Source organism: Engystomops pustulosus, chromosome 10 (genome assembly GCF_040894005.1).
Source record: "Engystomops pustulosus chromosome 10, aEngPut4.maternal, whole genome shotgun sequence".
Lineage (NCBI taxonomy): Eukaryota > Metazoa > Chordata > Amphibia > Anura > Leptodactylidae > Engystomops > Engystomops pustulosus.
The window spans coordinates 58423175-58448783 of NC_092420.1; the positions used below are offsets into that span (position 1 = coordinate 58423175).

At 43.5% G+C, this 25609-nt stretch overlaps 1 protein-coding gene across 1 annotated transcript; it reads right to left on the reverse strand.

The window, feature by feature from the left end:
- Window positions 1-25378, reverse strand: MFSD14A (major facilitator superfamily domain containing 14A). The gene is made up of 13 exons (XM_072128439.1): window positions 25221-25378; window positions 15785-15897; window positions 14697-14792; window positions 14076-14138; window positions 13600-13727; window positions 13116-13230; window positions 11437-11655; window positions 6865-6978; window positions 6697-6768; window positions 5435-5547; window positions 4655-4752; window positions 4398-4558; window positions 1-3068 (listed from the first exon to the last, which is right to left on the reverse strand). Exons 2-13 carry the CDS (start codon window positions 15863-15865, stop codon window positions 2862-2864), a joined length of 1467 nt encoding a protein of 488 aa, XP_071984540.1. The 5' UTR covers window positions 15866-15897; window positions 25221-25378; the 3' UTR covers window positions 1-2861.
- Between the last annotated feature and the right edge of the window lie 231 nt (window positions 25379-25609).

A 25609-nucleotide genomic window follows, 5' to 3' on the forward strand; every position in this document is an offset into this window, starting at 1 on the left:
TTCAATATAAAAATATTTAGGTTTATTCATAAACATACATCATTCAGATCTTAGCCAATGAGAAATGTTCAAAAGTACCAAGCAAAACGAAAGTGATTAAATTATACAACACTTTGTACAGTACAAAGGAAACACTTTAAATAACCAAGCAAAAATATACACAAATTATAGATCATTTTAGATAAATTCACATCCGGTATTTTATAAAGCTTTTTTTTGTTTTCTATTTTCTTGGAGCACATCCTCATAAAAGGTCTATTCTTTCTACATATCTGATGTGTGAATGAGCTACCAGCTTCTAGCATTATAGAGTAAAAGAAACAAAAATAACAAAGGCCACAAACAAATGTACAGTCTATGTGCCAGGCTGCACGTCTAGAGCTGTATATTCAAGTTTTGGAGATATATAACATCCAACGTATAGTGGTACAGTATGTGAATGATAGGAGTTATGCAGGATGAATGCGGAACCCTTCTGGAATATTTTAGGCTAATTTTATTATTACATTATTGTGGTCTTTAGTGACAATCAATGATGTGCAGTTCAAAAGGAGAATGATTTATTAGGGCAGATGCACACAACAGCAAAAATGGCCGTGTGCCATACATTTATAGATTTACAGGCACTCGGCTGCACGAAATGCAATACTTTTTGATGGATTATTGCCCACGGATATTATTTTAATGGACCTATATCAGACAGTAGAATATGTCCTGGTCAGAAAGATTTTCCACCGATTACTCAGATTATAGTTCATAGAGATGAATTGGTAGAAGATCGGTGCAAATAAACTACGTGAAAATCGTCTGATTTTTGAAGTGTTTGTGTGCTAGCGGGGGCACGGGCAGCAGATAAATGCATACATTTAAAATTCATCTCATGAGTTAAGGGGTTAACGTGTTTTTTTCATCCACAAAATTGTGTGGCCACAAAAACTGCTCCATATTCTGGTTGTCCTGTATGACCTAGCCATTCATAAAGATTTCCAAAATGAACACAGCGCGTAGGCCTGGAAAACAATTCTTACAAATCCTGGGTAAGTAAGTATAGTTGTACGATTATTTCTTTTCATCCATGGAAGCAGAGGATGATGGCACAGCAATAGAAGGTAACTAGTTCATGTTTCCACTCAAGAAAGCTGGGCACCTCTGTCACAGTGTTATTTGGCTTTAATCTACATGCAAGTTGTGTAACTGCACACAGGGAGGGGGGATTGTGGGCGCAATACTTACTAATGGGAGAAAGTGATGCTGCCCCACAGACCTGCTTGAGAAGGTAAAGAAGGAACAAGTCTTATTTGCTTTTATAGTGTAAATATAGAATAAGATGTGTTCCTTTACCTGTCCACACACTGGAAATGAACATGCTTCACGTTACTTATTCCAAGCTAGGATTTCATGAGAAGTGAACTATACAATATGCAGTGACTGAACAAGATGAAAGTTATCCTGTCGAGCAGTACGGCCCGAATCAGAACGCAGAAGTCAGGGAGCCGTGTCCTGTCAGAATTTTAGATTTTAATATGAGTTCGCCTTCTGCCAAAACCATTTCCTATGCAGCTGAGCCACCAGAGCTCAGTCTTAAAAATCTAATGTGGGGATATTTTCTCAACACCGCAATACTCCCAACTTCAATCTAATGAGCAACGTGGTCCTGACTCTAGAAAACCAACTTGTGGTGGGGACTCCTGTTCCTCCTCACCCCCACAGACTGATGGCCTTACATATGGAAAGCAGTGTCTGTGTGGATCGGATAAGAAGGGTTCTTAGTCCATCTTAAGAGTCCTATCAGGATTTACCCTTTTCTGGTCCATACAGTATAAAACTATACATGCTTACCCTCACTCTTCTCTTAGCGTGCACAAGTACTCACATGTACCAACGTTACTATTCAATACATCAGCATATCCATTGTTTTAGCCATTCTGATCACTAGAAAGCATTTCTTGCCTGCTATTGCTGACCTCAGAGTGTCTGTCACATGTTGATGAGTGGTCATGTCATATAACAGTATATGTCCACATATCGCTCACAGGTCTAGTTAGGCTACAGATAAGGCTAAGCAGTCAACACAGCAAAACCAAGTTGAACAGCATTTAATTCCATTCTAAAATTGTGCCAGGACAAGCAGAGCTCCCAGACTGGTATAACCAGCTTATCATAACCTTCAAGTGGTGTAATATTGTAAACATGTAAGAACTGCTCCAATTACCTACCTGTACTCCAGGCTGGGAGGAGGGGGGCAAAAATGCTTGCCATGATATCTGAACAGTAAATAAGCCAAGGAAAAGGAGGAAGCAACGTAAGATGCAAGAACTTTGGCGATCTTAAAATAATAAATAAAAAAAGAATTGCTGGAGAGAACACAAAAGTTACATTACATGACTGAAGAACCATATACATAAAGAGCTAGCAGCTTTATAACACTAGCAATGTGTCTTCCCCCAGCCACACAACTAATAGCCCTTATGTAAACATGGTTCTCCAGTAAAAGTTCAGACTCACAAGCCTCTTAAGGAGCACACGTCTTGTGCCATGCTGCACCCATTACATCTGTTCATACAGATGATTAGTTTGCAATTGCAACAATCTGGCACTTAGAAGATGGAATACATTTACATCTGCATTCCCCTGCTATCCGATCAGAAGTACAAAAGGCTGGAGATTTGGCCCTGCTTGATTGAAAGACGCAGGATAGTCATGTAGGGCCAGAGCTTGGTCTTGTGAGTAGAGAAGACTCTTGGTTGACCTTTCCTTTCATACACATAGAGATTGGTCCTGCAGGTGCCTCAGCTCATTGCTGAGTGGAATGCAACTACATGAGCAGCAGAAGCCAGTACAAATGGTCTTTGAGGCTTTCGTCATACATTTGTGTCCTGCAAAAGAGGCTCTTTACCCTCTCCAGGTGCTGGAGGACTATGCGGATGACTGTGACCTGCTCCATGTTTTTTCCAGTTGCCGCTGCGCATGTTCAGATTGGTGTGTTCTGGAATAAACAGAGCTACAAGCAAAGCAAGGAGGACCGAGCAGGCACCAAACAGAAATGGAGGTCCAGGGATGATCGAATTCTGTGGGAAAAATAGAGAAATACAATTAAGATCTTTTTACATTCTTACAGGGGGACTTACTGTATTAAGACACATGATATGCCATGCACGACTAGGATGCAATGCTGAGCTCTGAAAATAAACTATGTCTCCTAGAGTACCCAGTTACAGGTGAAATCAGTAGGAAGTGCTTTGAATGACATCTGCAGGCACAGGCGATCACTAGTCTCTCACACTGCTTTGGTGGGATTTTGGTCCAGTCTCTTCCACAGTTCTGTAACATTTGTGGGTTTCTTGGCCAAGGATTTTCCAGGAGTTTTCAATGGGGTTTAGATCCAGGACTCTGGGCTGGCCATTTCATGGTTTCAATGTTTACCTTTTCAAAAAACTGCTCTGCCAGTGTTTCTGTGTGACAGGTGGCAGTGTCCTGCATCAAAATTACTGGCTTATTGCAGGATGAATGCAAGGGGAAAAAAAACACATGTTGTTGAAGCAGGTTCGGCTACACACTGAAATTCACTCTGCATTGTAGATTTATGTGAGGTCCAACTTAGCTGCAGTAAACATTCCCGAAACCATGACACTTCCTCCATAACCTTTCACTGACTTCTTCACACACTCTTTAGGTTCAATCTTTCCCCAGTTTGTCAACAAACACGTTTCCCATCAGAGGCACATAAATTGAACTGTCCACACAACATCTTCCTCAGTAAAGGCTAGGCTTTTGATTCTTTATGCTAATGATAGGTTTAGTCACTGCCGAGTGGGCAGTCAGTCCAAAAGCTCTTTATCAACTGCACATGTTGCACGACGAGGCAGATATTTACTATGTTCAGTGCTGAAATGCCGAGCAATTCCAGCTGCAGTGTTGAAATGTTTACCCAAGGAAATTCTCTACATTATCCTGTACTCTCTAGCAGTTGTGTTTTGAGGTAGACCAGCCTTTTTTGAGGGACTTGAATGAGTTTAATGTTGTTGTAAAGATGCAACATTATAAAAATCACAGACTTGGAACAACCAACTGTTATTTCTGTGGCTGATGCTGTCACCCCTTTGGCCTTTATATGACAACCTGCTGCCAGAGGGTTTGTCACTTTGCAAAAAGGGTGTGCTATTCCAAAGTAACCCTTTGTGCTTCTCCCCTGCCTTTTTGAATCTCTTCTCTGCAGTGTGCTCCATCAACCACAGAGTAGACAGAAGTGATAACTACTGCGCCCGTGTTCTCTCGTGTTTCCACTGCAGCAAGCCTGCATCAGGGGGCCATCACATTGGCTGCTAGATCACTTAGAATATAAATAGTATACACATAAAAAAAAAAGTCTGAATGTATAAACGCTGTAAAGTAAGCACCTGTTGTGAATGGGATGTCGTCACCTTGTCCCTCGGCTCAGAGTCTCCTATAGGGTTTTCATCTAGTTCCACATGAAAAATATAAAATATAAATCCATACAGGGCAGGTCCAAGCCCATTACATAGTCCACGAATCCCTGTGATCATTCCCTGGACAACACCTGCAAAAAGAATGAAAAAGTTATAATCTTTTGGTATTCCTCATTTATAAAATGGAGATATTACAGGTATTCTATAAACTATAACAGTCTACCTACCTTGCTGGTCAGCATCTGCCGTCCGAGACACCAAAGCACTTACTGCAGGAAACGTAATGCTGGACATAGCAGCAACGGCTCCTGCGGCCCACATCATCCTGCAAGTCATATGGAACGAAGGGAAATGGTTATAATTCTGAAAACCTAATTCTGGTTTATGTTAAATATTTTTCCAATGGTTACTGCACAAAAAATGTCCCCCTAACCCCACAAGGGAACAATGAACCACTCTTCATCCGTATATACATACCCAAATCTGGCTACAGAAAAAGGTGTTAAGGAAAACCTTGTATGGAAACGTGAGAAACTGGTCCCAGCTAAATTCATTCACCATGGTCCAGGGCTTCCCTGTATTATCTACATCTGTAAGCCACATCATTTTACTCGGGGCAATAAAGAGCACACATTTTAATTCAAAAGAGGCCATCTGTGCAGACTGCTGCAGTAAGAGGAGGGCAGGATGAGTATGTGTCCGTCGCTCCATCCATTAGTGATAACAGACACCATTTCCACAGATTTGTAGAATTGCTGGGACTCTCACCAATCAGCTAGTTATAAACTATCCTATGGACAAGGGATGACTTAAATAATAGGTACAACCCATTAATAAAAAAAACTGAAATATGAGAATTATCAAAACTGGCAGAGAAGAGAGAACACATTGAATGTCGGGCACAACCACATTTGTGTAGTCACCAGCTTCTCTGGTTTCAGGATAAAGTTTATTTGTATTCACATTCTATGAGCTCCACCTACATCAATGAAGAAAGTCATCCTTACCAAGGTTCTGATCCAAAGCCATACCAGGCCAACTGCAATATCTGAAAACCAAGCCCCAGAAGAATCGTGTTCTTGTTTCCAATTGACCTCATGAGCAAACTTAAAACAATCGTCTGTATACAAAAAAAATAAAAAAAATATATAGTATATAGGAGGACTGTTATGATATGATCATGATGTTGATACGATGAGAATTTTATGTTAATGACATGATAATGGTAGGATGGTACATTAATAATGAGATTTTATAAGACCATTATAATAAGATAATCCTAAAGATAGGATTGAAAATAAGATGTAGACAAGATTAGATTAGAATTTTATATTATGGATAAGGTAAGTGCAAGACCTCATGATATGATAATGATATTGTTATTTATAATGATAATATTATAATAAGCTTTTATATAAACACAATATAACATATATGATATAATATGATTTCACACTAATAATGATACGGATGACACCTATGATATTAATATTTTAAATTTTATGTAAAAATAAGCTTAGGATTTCAAGATATGATAAGGATGCCATTATGATTATAAAATTTTAACCTCTTAAGGACCAGACCATTTAAAATTGTTGTGCTTCCATTTTTCACACAGTATTTAATATTCCATGCAATGAAATTTTCTTGTGGACAGCATTTTTACCACTTTCACGGTGACACTTCTACTTTATTCTTTGGGTGCATACAATCACAGGGATACCAAATTTACAAAGATTTAAAAAAATCTTTTTTTGTACACTTTTCTTTTTCCATTCTGCCCTATTCTGAGACTATTCAAAATGTATGTTTTCATACTTCAGTGTACAGCGCTGTGTAAGGAGTCATTTTTTGCGTGGTGAACCGATGCTTCCATTGCTATAATTTTGGGACTGCATGACTTTTTGATCACTATTTGTTCTAAATCATATTCGTTGTAAAAAAAAAAAAAAAAAAAAAGCAATTCTTCATGGTATAAGTTTATGATTTCAAGATATTAGGATACTGATTACACTGTTAAGTTAATAGTTTAAATATGACATGATTTCATCATATGGATAAGAAAAGATTATAATTTTGTATTTGGACATTATAATGAGACTTACATTTAGAATCTTATTATTATATAATGATATCAATAATATGGATAGTATACGCTTATGATTTTAAGATATAATAATTTGATGATAAACTGTCAGGATATTAATAAGATAAGTTTATGATTTTCACAGTTGTTGGACACAAGTATGTGACATTTACATTTCCTCACCTGTGCAACAATGGATAGAATCCCCAGAACCGCAATGAAAGCGGCCACGCTTTCTGATGAAAACTTCATTATCTGAAAAAGGTGAAAAAAAAACAAACAAACAAAAAAAAGTTACCGGGTCAAGTCAAAAATAAGTAAATGCCATTAACTTACATCACAGATACTCACTTGTCTAAGGTACAGAAAGAAGCTGGAATACTGTCCAGCCTCCGGGAGGTAGGAGAGGAATACGGTGATACAGATGAGTAGAACAATGGAATCTTGGCCAACTTTTTTCAGTGACTGAGGAATGAATAAAAATATTGTAAAACTTGAAAATACAATATGGAAGCAGGTATCTTTTATATACATAGCAGAGAAGGAGGGGGGGGGGGGGATACCAGAAATATTTAACAATGGAAGAATGCACAGGTCTATAATGATACAAGAGGAACCTGTCAGCAGGCATGGAGGTACATGACCAAAGCTGAACTACTGGACACAATGCTGTAAACCTGGCCAATCAAGTTGTCAGAAGAAACACACTTAATAGGCTGGCTAAAAATGTACAACTTCCAGAATGCACAGAAAGCTCCAAGGTATAAGTTTTTCACAGTTGTTGGATACAAGTGTGTCACATGAAAGGCCACACATGGAGCTGAGCCAGAGACAGGTTTACTTGTACTCCAGGCAACAAAGCACACAATGTAAGAGCAGAAAGCAGCAGTCACAGCATTACTGACTTCTACCTCAAAATAATGCAAAAGCAAGCATAAGCTGGCCCACAGCGAGCATGCATGAGAACTAACAAAATCATGGCAGAATGGACACATGTCAAGTATGGAAGCTGGTAAAGGAGTTTATAGTTTGGGGAGAAATTCAAGTATATTTTGTTTGGACCTGTGGCTGCCCGTGGTACAGTGTTCTGTTAGGTGGAGTGCACTCCTCTTAACCCCTCTCAGACCACACACTGACTAAATACATCAGCTTGTGCAGGTCCGGGTGTGCACCGATGTCCGTGCAATTACCTCTGTTCCCTCACTAATCTTTGGACCGGAGATTAATTACTGCTTCTGCCTTCTTTCTTCACTGCATAGTGCCACTTTAGAAAGGAGAAGGCAAAGTGTCGCCAGCTTTGCAAAAAGTAAGCAGCTCCTAGTGCTAGTCCATTTTTAGCAGTGATAATCTGCTAGCTTTATCAAAACCCTCTGATAAAGTTAGCAAACACTGGCGTGCTGTACAATATACCGTATATATTCCGGCGTATAAGACGACCCCCCTACTTTCCTGTTTAAAAGATAGAGTTTAAGATATATTCGCCGTATAAGACTACCCCTTTTCCAATGCATACAAAACACCGGTAAAAATTTAAAAAAAAACTGATTTGAATTTAACATGGTCCTTTTTTTAATTTAAATTCTTATGACATGCAGGTATATAGCAGGAAAACTGTCGCTCATAAACATAAGGCATACAACAACAACATTACCATCGTCCATTTTACTGGAAATGTTACCATACTGTACCTTAAATTTTTATTTTATTAAATATTCCATGCCATGTACTCAGAAAAATTCCAAATGCAATGAAAATGGTGAAAAAACGCATTTGCGCCATTTTCTTGTGGGCTTGGATATTACGTCTTTCACTGAGCGCCCCAAATGACATGTCTACTTTATTCTTTGGGTCGGTACGATTACGTGGATACCAAATTTATAAAGGTTTTATAATGTTTTCATACATTTACAAAAATGAAAACCTGTACAAAATTTTTTTGATTTTGCCAACTTCTGGCGCTAATAACTTTTTTATACTTTGGTGTACGGAGCTGTGGGTGGTGTCATTTTTTGCGAAATTTGATAATATTTTCAATGATATCATTTTTAGGACTGTACGACCTTTTGATCACTTTTTATAGATTTTTTTTATAGTTTTCAAAATGGCAAAAAAAGTGCCATTTTCGACTTTGGGCGCTTTTTTCCGTTACGGGGCTAAATGCATTGAAAAACCGTTATATTTTGATAGATCGGGCATTTTCGGACACGTCGATACCTAATGTGTTTATGATTTTAAATGTTTATTTATATTTATGTCAGTTCTAGGGAAAGAGGGGTGATTTGAAATTTTAGGGTTTTTTTATTATTATTATTTTTTTTAAACTTTTTTTAATTTTTATTTATACTATTTTTCAGACTCCCTAGGGTACTTTAACCCTAGGTTGTCTGATCGATCCTATCATATACTGCCATACTACAGTATGGCAGTATATGGGGATTTTCCTCATTCCTGATAGCACATTGTAATGAAGGGGTTAAAACGAAAGACCTGAGGCTACCATGGATGACGTCACGGGGAGCGTCGATCCCAGGTAAGATGGCTGCCGCATAAAGCCCGCCAGCGTATGGAGTGGGAGGGGCGGTCCGGGTAAGAATACTTTGTACCACGCATCAGTGTCTGCTAGCTTTATTGGACGGTTCCGATAAAGCTAGCAGTTTATCACTGCTAAAAATGGGCTAGCACTAGGAGCTGCTTAGTAAGCAGCTCCTAGTGCCTGTGTTATGGGTAACAGGTCCTCTTTAAAAATGGAGTGTGTGAATGCAGCCTTTAGGGTGATGGCACACTGGGCTTTTTTGAACACGTTTTTGTGCAGTTTTTAAGCAGTCCGTTAAAAAAAACGCATGTTTTAAAAAAACGCATTCGGTTTTTGAAAACGCATGCGTTTTTCACAGGTTTGACCAATTATCAAACTGGTCAAAAACGCATGTGTTTTTAAAAACGCATTCATTTTTTGACGGACTGCTTAAAAACGGCCCAAAAACGTGTTCAAAAACCCACATGTGCCATCACTCTTAGGGTTAGGTGTGCTCCAGCAGCCACTACCAGATTTTTGAGTATTATAATAAACATTTTGAATTCCGATAACGCTTTTTTCTTTTTGTGAAAAGGATTGTATGGATATGGAGAATCGTGATACTTTTTCAGATATTGGATTGCACTCAAAATTTTGTTAGCGGTGCAACCCTAGGGTGAACAACAGATCCCCAATCTCATACTCAGGGGTTGTTTTCAAAGTACGAATCTTCCTAATACCTTACAGTCCAATTAGCCTATGTCCCCACGCATGCGCAAACTCTACTAACAGTTTACGGCCATTGTGGTCACCACATTGTACACTGAGTTTTCGCGTATGCGCAAAGTGTTAGCAGCCTCAAACCTGCAAATTTTAAGAAATAAGTGTGATATATATTGTTAGAATTCTAATCAAATTTAATAAAAGTTATGTTTTAGGCCTGACCGATAAGGCTCCATTCTGTCTTAGGACAGTCCTTGTAAATAAATTGAATTGCCAAAATTATACAAATAGAAAGGCAGATGTTATGGAAAAGAAATAAATTTTATTTAATGAAATCACACATTCATTGTTTCAGATGTTGTTAGTATTATTTATGACCCATTTCCTTGGCGAGTTCATAAATTGAATTGCCTTGGCAGTCCTAAAAGGGCTATCTTTTGTGTTTAACAACTCCATTTAAGGGCACACACTGGGTGGATATAGGATCTGACAAAAAAAATGTAAATATGACAAATCTGTTGGTTCATGGCAGTGCATCACCAATGAACTAAATGTTATTTTTCTTTTACCTGTGGAACAGGACTACAGTGGATGCTCCAATATTGTATCTTATGTATGCCAGTAAATACAAAGCTTATACGCTACCAACTATGATAACTACAAACTGTGCGAGAAAATCTACAAACCGATGTCTCATTCGACAAAGATCATCTGTAAAATTAAAAAAAAAAAAAAAAATGGCTTCCAAGCAGTGAATTCAGCAGCTGAAGTGTCCAGACACTGGTGGATTCATGGAGCAGAGAAAAAAAGCCCCACAAATGCCATTGTATAAAACACATTCTGTATGTGTTATTCGTAAATACCTATGCCTTTACTTTTTTCCCCAGAAACCAACTCCGGCCCACTCTGTCAGCAGCGGCACCCCTCCACGCCCTCATGGAGCAGCAGTGGTTAGGGAGTACTCCATCTTATATTACATTAACTAAGGGGGTTTGTCCAAATCCATGATTTTTTTAAATTATTTTTAATTTATCTTAAACTTTGTAACACCAACCACATTATACAACCAAGTATAATGCAGGCCCATGGGTCACACCAGTGCGTGGGTCATCTTCACACAGATATAGCTACACAACAAACAAGCAGCTTACCTTAAGGAACACTAGGCCTGTAAATGAGGTTTTACAACACTAAAAAGTTTACACTGTGAAATACAATGGTACACATATTTAACATCTTGTACGAGACTGTCCCTGCCCAGTGTTGTATACCACAGATTTATACGGGTGCCTTATCTGCTTTCGCCACTGAAGTAAATTTACAATAATGGAGATCTGTTAAAAGATCCTTTTCCCAAATCACTATCATTCCCTGGATGAGAGAGATTAATAAGATGTCATGAGACAAAAGATGTTATACTATCCAGAAGAAAATGTGACCATTTGCTCTAATACATTTACTGCCGACCCCTGTGAAATAACGCTCAATAGTTCTTTCATTGAGGAAAGAAGATATTTAAGAGACATTACAGATGATAGGTAGCCTGATACCCATGCACCACTGTTTTCTACGATTTCTCCTATTGTGCCATAATAATTCTTCTACACAACAATAACAAGGATTTTCTTTCTAAAACCTACATAATAAACAAGAATAAAACAGCTGATGTGTAGAGTTTTTCCACTTACTGCAAACGGATCTGCCTGCTCCCAAGAAATTGGAGCCCCCCACGATGCTGGCCTCATTTTCTCTGGAAGAGACTCTGGAACAGCCACCAAGATGAAGAAGATATCAAGTAGAGCTATAGCCGTCGCTAGCAGCACCACAAGAGAGTCCCCATACGCATCGCTCAGGTAAGCTCCGATGGCAGGACTGGTGACCAAACTAGCTGCAAATGTGGCGGAAACCTGCAAAGGCAGAGTGGTTACACATGTAATGAAGAAGGAAACCTACATACAGCTGTGAAGTGTGATCTTTGGATTTACACAAGCGGGGGACTAAAATTCCCAGCATGCCATACAAATTTTATTGAGACATTTCCAACAGAAACATTTACTTCTTTAAAATACAAGCCAAAACCTTTCCAATGAGAGCCATGATATGTTTCTCTGTAAATAGCAAAGCATTACACAGATCACATTCCACTTACATCCTGACATTTATACAAGCAGAATCTCTACACTGTTTACTTAAGGATTTGCTCTGTTATCTTTCCAGAAAATGTGAAGGTGTCTATGGAAATAACGAACAACTCACACGTCATAGAAAGTTTCCACTGTAGAAGCACATATAGAAAGGAACAAAAAACATGTTCCCCTAGAGAAGTGTAGAAGCAGCTTTGCTAGCAAACTTAAATTTTTTTTCTATAAAAGTCCAGGCTACAATCATAATGCAACAGTAAACTGGATCTGGGAGGAGACTGGGGGGCCAGCAGCGGGATTAACAATACTAGTATGACTTCCTTTTGAAAGGGACCCCTGTCAAAGCAATTTGGGACACTAAATCACCCACAGGTCCTTATGGACCAGTGGTTTAGGTCCCAAATTGCCCTGTAAATTTTTTTTTTTTTAAAACATCGCTAAAAAACCCCCAAACTTAATACCCACCTCGTCAACCATTGCCTCGGTGCCTGCACGTTGAGGCAAGTGAAGCTTAGTACACCCAACTGCACAAGCACCATAGGGTGCGAGTCTGATGGTGCCTCATGGGACCCACATCTAGGCAGGTATACTTTTTTTTTTTTTTTTTTTTTAATTTTCCCCATATACAGGTCAATTTGGGACCCTAAACACAGGTCCATAAGGACCGTAGTTGGTTTAGGGTCCCAAATCTACCTGACAGGTGGCCTTTAACACTTTTGAATCCAAATGGCAATTGCTAAAAACTTTTCTTAGAAAGCCATTTCTTAGAATTTCTATTATGTTAGAAGGGTACAAATATATTTTGCACTATGCAACAGTTTTCTATATATATGCTAATTATGTCTCCGCAAATTAAAAAAAAAAAGTTCAATCAAGCTAAAATCAGGTAAGTCCACCAAGTACCGATGCTTGATTTTAATATCCCTGAACCTCTTGTTCTCAAAGGGTTAAGCTACAACCAGAGATGTTCACTCGTAACATTTGCATACACGTACATAAGGAGTTTGGAAGCTTGTTCAGTGCTTTCACACATGCCATTTCATTGGTTTTAAAACCAAAGCAGATAGTGATAAGTAAATGAGATTATATATTATACAGGGCTTAATTTTTTTTTCTTTATTATAATTTGGACTCCAAAATCAAAACGGGATGTGTAAAACCACACACTTTATATGCATCTAATTTAAAATCCATAAAAATCCAGGAATCTAAAAGAATGCACCTACCAGTCCATATGCCATGCTTCTCTCATGCTCCTGTGTTATATCTGCCACATACGCAAATACCACAGAAAATGTTACAGCAAATACTCCAGATACAGAAATTACTGCAAAGTACCACCTATAGAAAGAAAGAGAGGGTATTACAAAATTTCACATAAGAGCCATCTATGAAATAATGTAATTTTATATATGTATTACTCTGTTGGCGTGGAGGGGCGGCTGCCAGCAGAGGGACTGGCAGGGGTGGTACCCAGTGCCTGCGTACTATCTAAAAACATATGAATGGTTTCTACACAAAACTACGCTGGGTAAGACCTGCTGTAGTTTTCCCAGTGGATGGGGCTGCCTGATTGATACATCAAGAGGCCTATGCCTCAAAGTTTCCACCACGATGAGACGAATGGCTTTTATTACATTCTGGCATATGAGCACCGTCATATCATAAATTCCCACCATAGTTATTAAGTATCTGACTGTTAATACATACCAAGGACTGATCCTCATCAGTGGTATAGGAGCACATGTAAAAAACACAGTTAGCAGCAAGAAAGACTTTCTTCCCCAAACATCCGAAAGCGCCCCTATCAATGGTGCACTAAGAAAGGATAACAAACCCTGAAAGAGAGAAGCAGAGGTACACACTAGTACAGACCCAAAGTAGTTAATTAAAGATATTTTCAGCTTAAAAGGAAGCTTGCCCAACAGATCTGTTTCTCTATGTCATAACACCTGTTGCACATTCTTGGCCACATCAACTCTTCCTGAATAAAGTCTTAAAGGAGTCCTAAGAGTGTGTTCATACATGGAGTTTTTTTGAATGCATTTTTAAGTTTTGCATTCTTCATAAGTTTCTACGCTAAACTACGCCAAGTCAGACCGGGCATAAGAACCTGTGGGTGGTTTGTTGTCCCAAATCACCCAGACAGGTCAATTTTACGTGCAACAGATAAGTCCATAGTTTACCTTCACGCCTTGGATGAGTCCATTCATAAGAAACGTGTGCTTTGGGAAGGTTTCATGTAAAACCTGAAAAACAGACAAAATGTAAAGATTGTTCTTACTAGCATTAATACAGGAAGCAGCAGTGACTCATCTTGTGGTGGTTTCAGCTACAGATAAAAAGGAACTGCACTGGTTTAACTTCCACTTAAGACACTAATCTATATACCACCCCTAGTGGCATATGGTCTCATCTTACACGAGTGCCGAGATGAAGAGTTCAGCATGAATAGTACAGCAGCTCCTGTCCCTACACTGTAATTCAGGGTAGGCCTTGTCAGTTTGGCTAACCTGTAGAAAATGACACAGGCTAGGAAAAGGTTGTTGCTGCAACGAGTACATATTCCTATTCAGAGGATCATCAAGATATACTAGTAAACAGGCAACCATCAAAAGAAGGCTTTTATAAAGTGTGTACAGAGACTCATATTGTGGTGCATCTTGAGGTGTTTTTTGCTCTACTAGATAATAATTAGCCAAGCTTTCCAATAACGGTCAATGTGCAGTTAGGATACAATGGGGAATAAGGCCACGTTTACTATGTTTGTTTTCATTCCAGCTAATTAGTTCCCTTACAATACTTACCACTAATGTCGGTGCAGTGAGCAGACCCCAAGCAAAAAATTCAAGGAAGATCACGATGACAGCATGATACACGCTGGGAGAGCCAAACCCCTGAGGCTAAAGACAAAAGGACAATACATGAGTCTCACGCCTAACAAAACCAACAATTTTTACAATAATGCAGAACGACAACTTGAAGAAAAGTAAAATGAGGACACGGTGATAAGTGAAAAAATGTAAAAGGTCTGATGCCAACTGGGAAGAGGTGTGTGAGGTGGAGTCAGAAGTGTCTCAACCAGCCTGAACTTGAGATGTTATGATCCAGCCCGCTCAACAAATTAATACATTAATGACAACCTAGGAATTCAACCAACCTCCCCTATAAAAAGGGAGTTCCTCCAGAAAGTTGATCCAATATTGAAAGTGCAATATGTAGGAAAAGGAAAGTGAGCGCCAAGTTTGAAAAACCCTGGGCTCCGTGGTGGGACGTGCCTGGAATGGTATCAGCAGAATTGCTGAGAGGATTTCTGCAGTCTAATATAGGTCATTGGAGGTTTCATTTACTTAATAGGGTTCTCGTCTTAATTAATTCTGCCACAGTTTGTTTATAACCTTGGCATGGTAGAGGGGGTTCTGTGTTTCTGTGTTGGTCTGGTATGCTGAAAATAATAAAGAAATATCTAATTTAAAAAAAAGACAACCTCTCATGTCCTGAAAAAACTAAAACTGACAGGAAAACTTTAGTTACCTCTTCGTCCAGTGGAGAGTATATATTATGTCATGAGATCATATTGCAGTCACTCAAGAGATTTTATCTCATAATCCCCAATGATAATGTTTTCTGAATGTTAAAACCCACGATCAGAATTCTATCTGATCACGTCTGTTTGTGGAACAGCTTGTGAATCAGTTCCAGAAGGATGACTGAATGGTACTGCACGGGTCGACAATTCACTGCCACCTGTGTAGTACTACTACATCCCACGCCAGGAAGGGAATAATGCCTCCAAAGAATAAACCGCAAAGCTAAATATTTATCTGTTTTAGAATTAAACAATGCAGCAAAACACATCTCATTTAGATGATGACAACACAAGAGTTACACTTACAGAGCCTCCATCTTTGATGATTATTTTCTTTGCAAGAAGAACGCTGCGGTTCACCCTCTTCTTTTTCTTTCCCTGAGTCATGTTTACATAACTCGGGACCTGGCAGCATTCACCTACAAAGTAAAGGACACAATTAAGTGAATTGAACATCAGGATAGCTAATCCATGACTAATGCAACAAACCGATGCAATACAGAGAATAGAAAAAAATTATTTTAACCCCTACGGGACTCAGCCTCTTTTGGCCTTAAGGACGCGGCCCCATTCTTCAAATCTGGCCTGTGTCACTATAAGTGGTTAAAGCTTTGGAACGCTATGAGATATCCAGGGGGTTTTGAAATTGTTTTCTCGTGACACATTGTACTTCAAATTAGTTTAAAAATTTGGATGAAATCTTTTGCGTTTAGTTATGAAAAAAAAATTCTTTATTTTCAACATTCTAAATTCTCTACTTTTGATGCAGATAGTCATAGCACCCAAATAAATTCATAACTTACATTTCCCAAATGTCTGCTTTGTGTTGGATGGTTTTTTAAGATTCCACATATTTTACTAGAATGTTATGAGGCTCAGAATTTAGGTATCATTTTTCACATTTTTTGTAACATCACCAAAACCCGTATTTAGATGGACCTGCTCAACTTCTAATTGACACTGAGAGGCCTAAATAATAGTGAGACTCGTAAATTACCCCATTGTGGAAACTACACACCTCAACGTATGAAAAACCACTTTTAAGAAGTTTGTTAACGCTTTACGTGTTTTATAGGGGTTAAAACAAAATGGAGGTGCAGTCTACAAATTGTAATATTTTTTCACAATACACTCATTTTGGGTGGAAAATTAAACATTTACAATGTATTAAATGAATAAAGGCTCCACAAAGTTTGTTACCCAATCTCTCCCGAGTACACGGATACCCCATATGTGGTGGTAACCTGCTGTATGGGCGCACGCCTGGGCATAGGAGGGAAGGAGGCGCCATCCAGATCAGATTTGCTATGTCACATTGTACAGGCTATAATTTTTTTCTTTTTTTAATGTGGACCTATAGGGGCTTATTTCTTTTGCCACATGAGATGCACTTTTCTGGTACGTAATTTGGGGGAATCTATAGCTAATTGGTGAGATTTAATTAACTCTTTGTTGGTGGAGGAAATGAAAATCATCACTTTTCAGGAAGATTTTTATGGGGTTTTTTTTGGCCGTTTACCATACCATAAAAATAGTATATTATTTTTATTCTATGGGTCGCCACGATTACAAAAAGACCTCATTTATATAGATTTTTTATTTTTTTCCCATTTTTACTGAATAAAAAGCAATTTGGCAAAAATGTTGCTAATCTTAGCATCACCGTCTTTCATATGCATAACTTTTTTATTTTTCGCCTCACAAATCTGTTTAAGGGCTTATTTTTTGCGAGAAGGATAGTTCTTTTTAGTGGTCTTATTTTAGAGTGCATAACATTTTTTAAATCCCTTTTTAGAGCATTTTTATAGGGTATTAATTGAAAATTATCTTTTTTCTGGAGCTTTTTTTTGTTTTGTTTTTTACGGGGTTCACTTTTCGGATCTAATAACGATTTCTGTTTTATTATGCAGATTGTTACGGACGCAGGGATACCAAATATGTGGGGGTTTTGTGTATTTTATTCAATTGTACTGAATAGAAACCAATTTGGAGAAAATCTTGTTCATTTTAGCATCACCATCTTTTCATATGCATAACTTTTTTATTTTTCGGCTGACAAATCTGGTTAGGGGCTTATTTTTTGCAAAAAGAGTTGTTCTTTTTAGTGGGCTTATTTTGGAGTGCATAACATTTTTTAAATTACTTTTTAGAGCATTTTTTTTTATAGGGTATTAATTAAAAATGATCTTTTTTCAGAACGTTTTTGCATTTTTTTCCTCCGGCGTGTACCGTGCGGGTCCAGTAACGATTCTGTTTTATTATACAGATTGTTACGGACGCGGCAATACCAAATATGCGGGGGGGTTTTGTGTTTTTTATACTTTATTAAGTGTTTTTATAGGAAAGTGACATTTTAGGGGCTTATATTTTAATGCATTTATTTTTTATTTATTCTAATGTATTAACTTTAGTGTTTTTGACTTTTTTTTACTTATATATACTTGAACTTGAACCAGTGATGCTCTGATCACTGGTTTAAGTTCAATACACTGCTCTACAATACTATTTTATTGTAGAGCAGTGTAAACTGTCTGAGCATGCAGGCGCATGCTCAGACAGTTTGCAGTCAGACTCGGAAGGGGTCTGACTGCCATGGAGACCGGGCAGCTCCGGGGCACATGCCAGTCCTCGGAGCTGCCCAGAAGTGGATCGGATCCCCTGGTAAGCGGCACGGGGGATCCGATCCACAGCGCAAACACCCTTACACGCCGCGGTCATGTTTGACCGCGGCGTGTAAGGGGTTAACACCCGCGATCGGAGCCGGCTCCGATCGTGGGTGTTAGCGCAGGCTGTCAGCTGTACTAGACAGCTGCTGCTTCTGGTACCGGCTCCGTTCGTGAGCCGGTGCCAGAAGCAGGACATTATAGAACGTCCCCGTGATCTAAGCATCTAGCCCCGGGGACGTACTATAACGTCCTGGTGCGCCTAGGGGTTAAAGATCATCAAAAAATGACAGATAAATGATCCAACCGAAAACTGAGGATTTTAAAGCTAACTAAGATTAATAACATAAGTAATTTAGTGCGGTTTGTCAGAAATCTGTGTGTGTGTGTAGTATAATCTTTTAATATATTCTCCATTAGGGTTGTACATGCACTCTATTATTCCCTCTTATACTGGCCAGAGGTGACAGTCTGTAGTATAGTCACAAGCTGGATGGACAATTCTGGCGGTTGTTGAAGTCTACAACACATACACCCATTATACGGCAGTAGGATACTATTGTCTCCCCAGTCACTCAGAGCTAAACATTGATACAGCAAAGAATGCTGGGAGTTTTCCGCACTGAAGCCTGTACAACTGGACGAGCTGGGACAACTATGGAAAATCTAGATTAGATAAGAAGATTTGTTGCATAAAATTATGTGAATGAACATCACTGACCTTTATTTAAAAGGAGTTGTCCAAACTTTTCAAGTTATCCCCTATTCACAAGGTTTAAAGGAGTGGTTTTATCACAAGTCAGCTTTGCTGAGGGAAGATACAGTCTAGTACAGTGATGGCGAACCTTTTGGAGACAGAGTGCCCAAGCTACAAACAAAATCCACTTATTTATCGTGAAGTGCCAACATGGCATTTTAACTAGTAACTTATTGCTACTTGTTCTTCCACATCTTTCAATCGTATCGACCCCCTGAGGCAACCAATACAGTTGTCGTTTCTCTCCAGGGTCTCTCTGTAGAGGAAGAACGATGGGTCCAACAGGAGGACCTCCAGAGATAATGCAGTCCTGTCAACACCTTCTCACTTTTCCCACAGTTCCAAACTGCTATAAAATAGCGCTGAGACCAGCATCTCTTAAGTTGCATTGGACTGCAGGAAGATTTGGTTCTATTAGGTGAACTCTGTCCTGGGGCGATGGTCTGTGTGCCCACAAAAATGGCTCTGAGTACCACCCCTGGCACACGTGCCATAGTTTGCCACTACTGGTCTAGTATTTACACTGACCACTTAGATGAATCGGCACCCATGTAAAAAAAAAATAAATAATAGATCCAATATATCAAAACAGGAGTAACGGGGGCCTCAATGGGGGAAATGTATTAATCTGTCTACACCAGAATACAGGCATAAGTTACCCTTGAAATGTGGTGTGCCGCATTTATTGAGGGTTTCAGATCATTGTAAGTAATTTGCCTGACTTGTCCAAAAAAATGGGGCATAACCTTGGTAAAATTGGGGTTAATATTGGTCAATATTGTGGCGCAGCAAACAAATCTATCAATAAGAAGTGCAAAGTCAGACTTGCCAGTCTTAGGCAACATTCACACGACAGTATGATTTCTCCAGTCCCGTATTTACAGGCCGTATCAGCCCGTATATACGTGACGTTTTTCATCCGTATGCAGCACGTATGTGACCCGTATTTTATACGTCCCCATAGACTTCTAGGGCATATGGAACTGAAATACGGGAGAAAATAGGACATGCTCTATATTTTTATACGGCTAGTATACGGTACTGTACGCTACAGTGTCAAAAACGGCAAAATAAATGGTTAGACGTATTGTCCATTGAAATGAATGTGGCCGTATGTAACCCGTAAAAAACGGTACGGATACGGACGTTTTCATACGTTTGTGTGAATGTAGCCTTATACTGCATCTGATTAATCAGCCAACATCAGACACAGTGAATTAAACAGGTCCAGCAGAGAACCGTCTAGTTCTACTCTGCACTAGTCTAAAGTCAGACACATGAATGCATCTCCCCTAATGTGTGAGAGATTTTGTCACTTTGGCAAAAAACATGGCATGAGAAGTTCTCAACTTGGCTGCGACTATGCCCTATTAGAGGATCTGGAAAGGGTTACTCACACAGTGACCTCTGTCGAGTGCAAACTGAACTTAGTGTCAACCTAATCAAAGTCATGAAAGTCCAAATTTAGTGAAGTTACCTCTTAAGGCAAAGGGGTCTGAAAGAGTCTCTAGGTCTAGATTTGAAGATCTAGTAAGGTACACAAATCAGATTTTTTTTTGGAGCAAGTACCAAACTAGTTTGTGACCAAAAGACTTTCACCTGAATCCTGGTGCAAGCCCCCTGCACATGATGTGTCTGGCTTATGCAAATTGATCTATGGAATGAACACAGGAAATATGATGCAAGGAGAATTTGTCAGATGAATGAATAGCAACGCCGTGGGACCTGATCAACAAAATGACCAGTTTCCATGGACCAAGCAAGTTCACGCGTAGCTGAACAAAATCAGACTATTCACATGCTACTGAGAGGCAAACTAAAGCAGCTTGGCACAATGACATCTGGTCCTCATTGGAAATCACAGGCATTGCTCCAGTGAGAATATTCAATGCACCAAAAGGTGAAGTTCTCATGTCTGGTGTGGAATGGCATCAGAAAATCTCAGAATTTCCGACTATGGTAAAATGTCAGGGCATATTCTTAGAAATGCAGGTCTAAAGGAGCAATTAAAGGCTGGATCAGGACTGACGGCAGAATGCATATGTGTACAGATGAAAATAAACATAGCAGGAGACAAATAGCAAAATATACTGAACTTATTGCCCTAGGGAACACACTTGGTGTTCTGTATCCTGATCACACGGTATATTCCCTTGTTGGTGCTGTTGGGGGGGCAGGCCGGCTGCACACTACAGGGGGGGGGGGGGGGGGGCAGGCCGGCTGCACACTACAGGGGGGGGGGGGCAGGCCGGCTGCACACTACAGGGGGGGGGGGGCAGGCCGGCTGCACACTACAGGGGGGGCAGGCCGGCTGCACACTACAGGGGGGGGGGGCAGGCCGGCTGCACACTACAGGGGGGGGGCAGGCCGGCTGCACACTACAGGGGGGGGGGCAGGCCGGCTGCACACTACAGGGGAGGGGCAGGCCGGCTGCACACTACAGGGGGGGGGCAGGCCGGCTGCACACTACAGGGGGGGGGGGCAGGCCGGCTGCACACTACAGGGGGGGGGGGGGGCAGGCCGGCTGCACACTACAGGGGGGGGGGGGCAGGCCGGCTGCACACTACAGGGGGGGGGGCAGGCCGGCTGCACACTACAGGGGGGGGGCAGGCCGGCTGCACACTACAGGGGGGGGGCAGGCCGGCTGCACACTACAGGGGGGGGGCAGGCCGGCTGCACACTACAGGGGGGGGGCAGGCCGGCTGCACACTACAGGGGGGGGGCAGGCCGGCTGCACACTACAGGGGGGGGGCAGGCCGGCTGCACACTACAGGGGGGGGGGCAGGCCGGCTGCACACTACAGGGGGGGGGCAGGCCGGCTGCACACTACAGGGGGGGGGGCAGGCCGGCTGCACACTACAGGGGGGGGGCAGGCCGGCTGCACACTACAGGGGGGGGGGCAGGCCGGCTGCACACTACAGGGGGGGGGCAGGCCGGCTGCACACTACAGGGGGGGGGCAGGCCGGCTGCACACTACAGGGGGGGTAGGCCGGCTGCACACTACAGGGGGGGTAGGCCGGCTGCACACTACAGGGGAGGGGGGGGGGCAGGCCGGCTGCACACTACAGGGGAGGGGGGGGGGCAGGCCGGCTGCACACTACAGGGGAGGGGGGGGGGGGGGCAGGCCGGCTGCACACTACAGGGGAGGGGGGGGGGGGCAGGCCGGCTGCACACTACAGGGGAGGGGGGGGGGGCAGGCCGGCTGCACACTACAGGGGAGGGGGGGGGGGCAGGCCGGCTGCACACTACAGGGGGGGGCAGGCCGGCTGCACACTACAGGGGGGGGGCAGGCCGGCTGCACACTACAGGGGGGGGGCAGGCCGGCTGCACACTACAGGGGGGGGGGCAGGCCGGCTGCACACTACAGGGGGGGGGCAGGCCGGCTGCACACTACAGGGGGGGGGCAGGCCGGCTGCACACTACAGGGGGGGGGCAGGCCGGCTGCACACTACAGGGGGGGGGCAGGCCGGCTGCACACTACAGGGGGGGGGGGGCAGGCCGGCTGCACACTACAGGGGGGGGGGGCAGGCCGGCTGCACACTACAGGGGGGGGGGGCAGGCCGGCTGCACACTACAGGGGGGGGGGCAGGCCGGCTGCACACTACAGGGGGGGGGGGGCAGGCCGGCTGCACACTACAGGGGGGGGGGGCAGGCCGGCTGCACACTACAGGGGGGGGGGCAGGCCGGCTGCACACTACAGGGGGGGGGGGGCAGGCCGGCTGCACACTACAGGGGGGGGGGCAGGCCGGCTGCACACTACAGGGGGGGGGGGCAGGCCGGCTGCACACTACAGGGGGGGGGGGGGCAGGCCGGCTGCACACTACAGGGGGGGGGGGGCAGGCCGGCTGCACACTACGGGGGGGGGCAGGCCGGCTGCACACTACAGGGGGGGGCAGGCCGGCTGCACACTACAGGGGGGGGCAGGCCGGCTGCACACTACAGGGGGGGGCAGGCCGGCTGCACACTACAGGGGGGGGCAGGCCGGCTGCACACTACAGGGGGGGGCAGGCCGGCTGCACACTACAGGGGGGGGCAGGCCGGCTGCACACTACAGGGGGGGGCAGGCCGGCTGCACACTACAGGGGGGGGCAGGCCGGCTGCACACTACAGGGGGGGGCAGGCCGGCTGCACACTACAGGGGGGGGCAGGCCGGCTGCACACTACAGGGGGGGGCAGGCCGGCTGCACACTACAGGGGGGGGCAGGCCGGCTGCACACTACAGGGGGGGGCAGGCCGGCTGCACACTACAGGGGGGGGCAGGCCGGCTGCACACTACAGGGGGGGGCAGGCCGGCTGCACACTACAGGGGGGGGCAGGCCGGCTGCACACTACAGGGGGGGGCAGGCCGGCTGCACACTACAGGGGGGGGCAGGCCGGCTGCACACTACAGGGGGGGGCAGGCCGGCTGCACACTACAGGGGGGGGCAGGCCGGCTGCACACTACAGGGGGGGGCAGGCCGGCTGCACACTACAGGGGGGGGCAGGCCGGCTGCACACTACAGGGGGGGGGCAGGCCGGCTGCACACTACAGGGGGGGGCAGGCCGGCTGCACACTACAGGGGGGGCAGGCCGGCTGCACACTACAGGGGGGGGCAGGCCGGCTGCACACTACAGGGGGGAGCAGGATGGCTGTATACTACGGGGGGGGGGGCAGGCTGGCTGTATACTAGTGGGAGCTGGCTGGAGTATATTCGGTATATAGTTCAAGGTGATAGAAGTGCAAGGCGGTTCAAACTTCTAAAATCAGGGATGGACACAGGCTGCTTGTCTGCAGTTCCCTTGCTTTTTTCAAACTTTACACTGCAAGCGTTTTTTGGATATGAGGTTTTTGTATGTTTTTTTTTCACAGCAAGAGGGTGAAATTTGTTTAATTTATGCAGCCACAATAGACTGTTTGAGAGCTGCAAGTTATTTTCTAGCAGGAAAGCAATGGACTATTGCATAATGTAAATCTGTGGTGTAAAGAAAACTCGTCCCATGTAAAGAGCCCCAAAATACAATGGGGGGAATTTACTTTGACTAGCGTTGTTATGCTGGTCCCTGCCAGAGCTCTTATGTACCTGGAGGCTCCGACCTCTTAGTAGTTTGGGTGCAAACTCTGCCAGTTCAGACCTAAGATCAGGTCTAATCTGGCAGAGTTTTCTGCTTTGTTTACTGTGGGGACAATAGTAAATCCAGCAGCCCAAAGTGGTGTCCGGGTCCGAGTAGAAGAGAAACTGATGGAGATTTATGGGCCTTCTCTGTGAGAAAACTGGTGAAGAAGGCATGATGAATCTTCCCAATAAAATAAAATTAATAATGCAAACGTCACTGTCATGAGCCCCATCAAATGTGCTAAATTACAGACCCATTTCTGGTAACAAAGAAAAAGGGATACATAGGAGCAGAATGGCCACATACCCTTGCACTGAAATCCCAGATAAGACATAGTGCCATTTGCTACAGTAACCTCCTCTAGCTTCCAATGTAACCAACTAAACCACCCAGCCTTAGTTATACCATGTCCCCAGACCCCCCCCCCCCTCCTCCATGATGGGACTACCAGCGTTAGGCACCTCTGTCTGGTCTGTAGTAACTTCTGCTGGGAAAGAGGAACCTGCATAACATCAAAGCCACTACTTCCAGCAATAAAAAGGGCGAAAGCTCGCAAACACCCAGATAGTCAGAGGCAACATGAAATCCTGCCCATATGGACCAAAGCTTTCTCTTCTAACAAGCTCTGTAAGCGCCTCGATCACACAGATCTGGCCATGCCTGGACACCTGTTTCATCAGAACAGAAAGAAACCACAGAGGTGATAAATAGCCAATATAACAGATTCATCAGTAGCAGACACCTCATCCTCCTGCACTGCATGCCAGGTATGGGGCACCTGTACCCTGCTACATGGAGGGGCCTGTTATACAGCTTTCGGGGGTTATTAGTCCAGTAAAGAGAAATACAGGGGAGATAGAGGAAAGCTTCAAGTACTATTCCAAACACAGAACACCCTGACTACAGATGTACTGAGAGATCTGTACATTCAGGGGGCACAGACCTTCCCCTGTGACATAAGGACATGACTGGACCTGTGCCAGGGGTCAGCAGGGTGCAGGTAGGTATTACTAGGTGCCTCTATTGTACTCTCCTCATACACACCGCAGCAGTCACACAACAGAAGCGCCTCCTGCTCTGCCTCCTGATAACAAGCTGTCACTTCCTGTCAACTCCCTCCCCGGTGCCCACCAGTCACTCGCTCCCCTGCCCCTCAACCCGCACAGCCCACCATAATGCCCCCTCTCCTGCCTGCACTCTGCCGGAGCGCCCTCCCTTCATACGTTACCTGTCTCTTCCTTCTCTCCGCTCCTCTCATTCAGCAGCCATGTTGCGTACACTCCACCTTCTCACGTCAAATCGCGCGACCCGCCCATTGGCTGACACGGAGACCACGTGGTGAACGCGTCAACATCCGGACTCGGGCCGCCACACGTGAGAAGGAGGGGCATCGCGGGCGGGGAGAGGGAGGGGCATCGCGGGCGGGGAGAGGGAGGGGCATCGGGGTAGGGGCATCGGGGGCGGGGCAGAACGTCACTATTATGAGCACAGCGCGGGAAGGAATGAGTGTCCAGTGTTCCTTGCACTCTAGTGGTGGGATTTCCGCCTCTTTGGGCTCAGCTCACTAAGAAGAGCCGGCTTTTGAGCCGCAGACCAGTCAGTCACCCCATCCCACTT